The sequence below is a fragment of the Hipposideros armiger genome, unplaced genomic scaffold (genome assembly GCF_001890085.2).
Source record: "Hipposideros armiger isolate ML-2016 unplaced genomic scaffold, ASM189008v1 scaffold_28, whole genome shotgun sequence".
Lineage (NCBI taxonomy): Eukaryota > Metazoa > Chordata > Mammalia > Chiroptera > Hipposideridae > Hipposideros > Hipposideros armiger.
The window spans coordinates 5656352-5658154 of NW_017731378.1; the positions used below are offsets into that span (position 1 = coordinate 5656352).

General features: G+C 36.1%; 1 protein-coding gene across 1 annotated transcript in view; it reads right to left on the reverse strand.

The window, feature by feature from the left end:
- The window catches only part of CFAP43 (cilia and flagella associated protein 43), an 88690-nt gene that overhangs the window by 62766 nt on the left and 24121 nt on the right, over positions 1-1803 (reverse strand). The window contains exon 8 of the mRNA XM_019636287.1: positions 1655-1786. Coding sequence (XP_019491832.1) covers positions 1655-1786 — 132 coding nt within the window. The remainder of the gene's footprint in view (positions 1-1654; positions 1787-1803) is intronic.

A 1803-nucleotide genomic window follows, 5' to 3' on the forward strand; every position in this document is an offset into this window, starting at 1 on the left:
AAACACCCACTGTGAGCAAAGCACTGTGTAGGAATAGGTGATGGAATGTTAGAGATCAACTCAGGAAGGCCCTTACCTTGAGGAGCTTAAAATCTAGATGCTTAATTTTTTTTATTGATTTATTCATCATTTAAAATAATAAGTAGGACTTTCTTCTTCTCTCCAACTCCAAGCATTTGTTTTTTAAGTTATAAAATATAACAAAAAACTTTCTTTTGATTTTAAAAATAATGTCTATTGATGCATAAAATTTGGAAAACGTGGACAACCATAAAAGTTGTTAAGATGAACTAAATCCTATCACATACTAAATCATGGTGGACATTAATGAGAACTTTTAATAAGCCTTTGTGGTAATTGTGGAGGTGTGACCAAAGCTGTCACTTTATGACTTGCTTACCATTCTCAGCTCCCAAATTCACCTCTCAAAAAAAAAAAATCTATCCTGTAAGCTATGCATCTCTGCCAAGAAACTATAATATGGTATGGTCACTTAACTAGCACTAAGAAGTCTGCTTTCTACTCATTACAAATTCTTCAAGTTTATTTGAGTTAAACACAAATAATTTTTGTTCTTGTTTATATAAAAAATAAAATTCTGTATAGTCTAAAATCTGGTAGGTATTTACTGATTTTACCTTTCATTTATTACTTCTACAAATATTAAGTGCATACACTGCGTCAGGCATTGTTCTGGATGCTGGGGCTGCATCAGAGGACAAAAGAGACAAGAAGTCCCTGCCCTCATGCAGCTTACATTCTCCTGAGGGATTTGGCCGTAGTTTGCTGACCCCTGCACTACATGGACGATGTAGTCATTATTTCTTACTCGCATTATTGCCATATAAAAACCACCTGTTAGGCTAATTGAGATTCCTTTGAAATAATCTGATTTTTCTCTCTGACTGCCTTTAAGGTTTTCTGTTTGTCTTTGGTTTTCAACAATTTCACTTTATTAATTTCACTAAGTGGGGATATCTTTCGATGAATCCTGCTTGAAATTCACTGGGCCTCTTGAATCTGTAAATGTATGTCTTTAATCAGTTCTGAAAAATATCTCTTTAAATACTGCCTCTGCCCGACTCTCTCTCCTCTCTGAATTTCAAACATATGTTAGATCTCAGTCCATGTTTGGGTGGGTTGACTCTACCCAGTATTCTAGGGTAGGCATGTGATTTAGGCCAGGCCAATCAGAGCTTAGAATCCATGTGGACATAATGATTGACCCATGGAGAGAGAGGTGACCCAACTTGGTACAATGAGTCTAGATTCTAGGACATTTTTTCCATCTCGTATCTTTCCACCAGAGTCACCAGGAAGATAGAAATATAAACTGGAGTTACAGGGGGTTCTCTTGACACCACTGGGGAAAGTCTGCATGGAAAGGGAGACAGCAGATAATAGAAAAACAAGGCCAGTGGTATTATGGGAGCTCCTGGATTCAGATCAACTCCTTGCCCTTTCAGTTACATGCAAAAAAAACAAAACGAACAAAAATTCCCTTGTTATTAAGGTCTTTAAAATTTTTTTTTTCATTTGCAACTTGAGTCCTGACTAGTATCGTTAAGCAGCATACTCTGCCCTTTGTTCCTGTCATGCAATGATGATAACAATATCTGAGATTTTCTTATTAAGAAATCACCATCTAGCATACCTTGTTTGTTTGAATCAGCAACATTTTGTAACTGGGAGAAAACATCAAATGCTCCACAGGCTCTTCAACCTGAAGAAAATCCTCTACTTTGTAATATGGATCCTTAATAATAAAAGAATACACAAAGCCATCCTAGAGATCAAAAACAA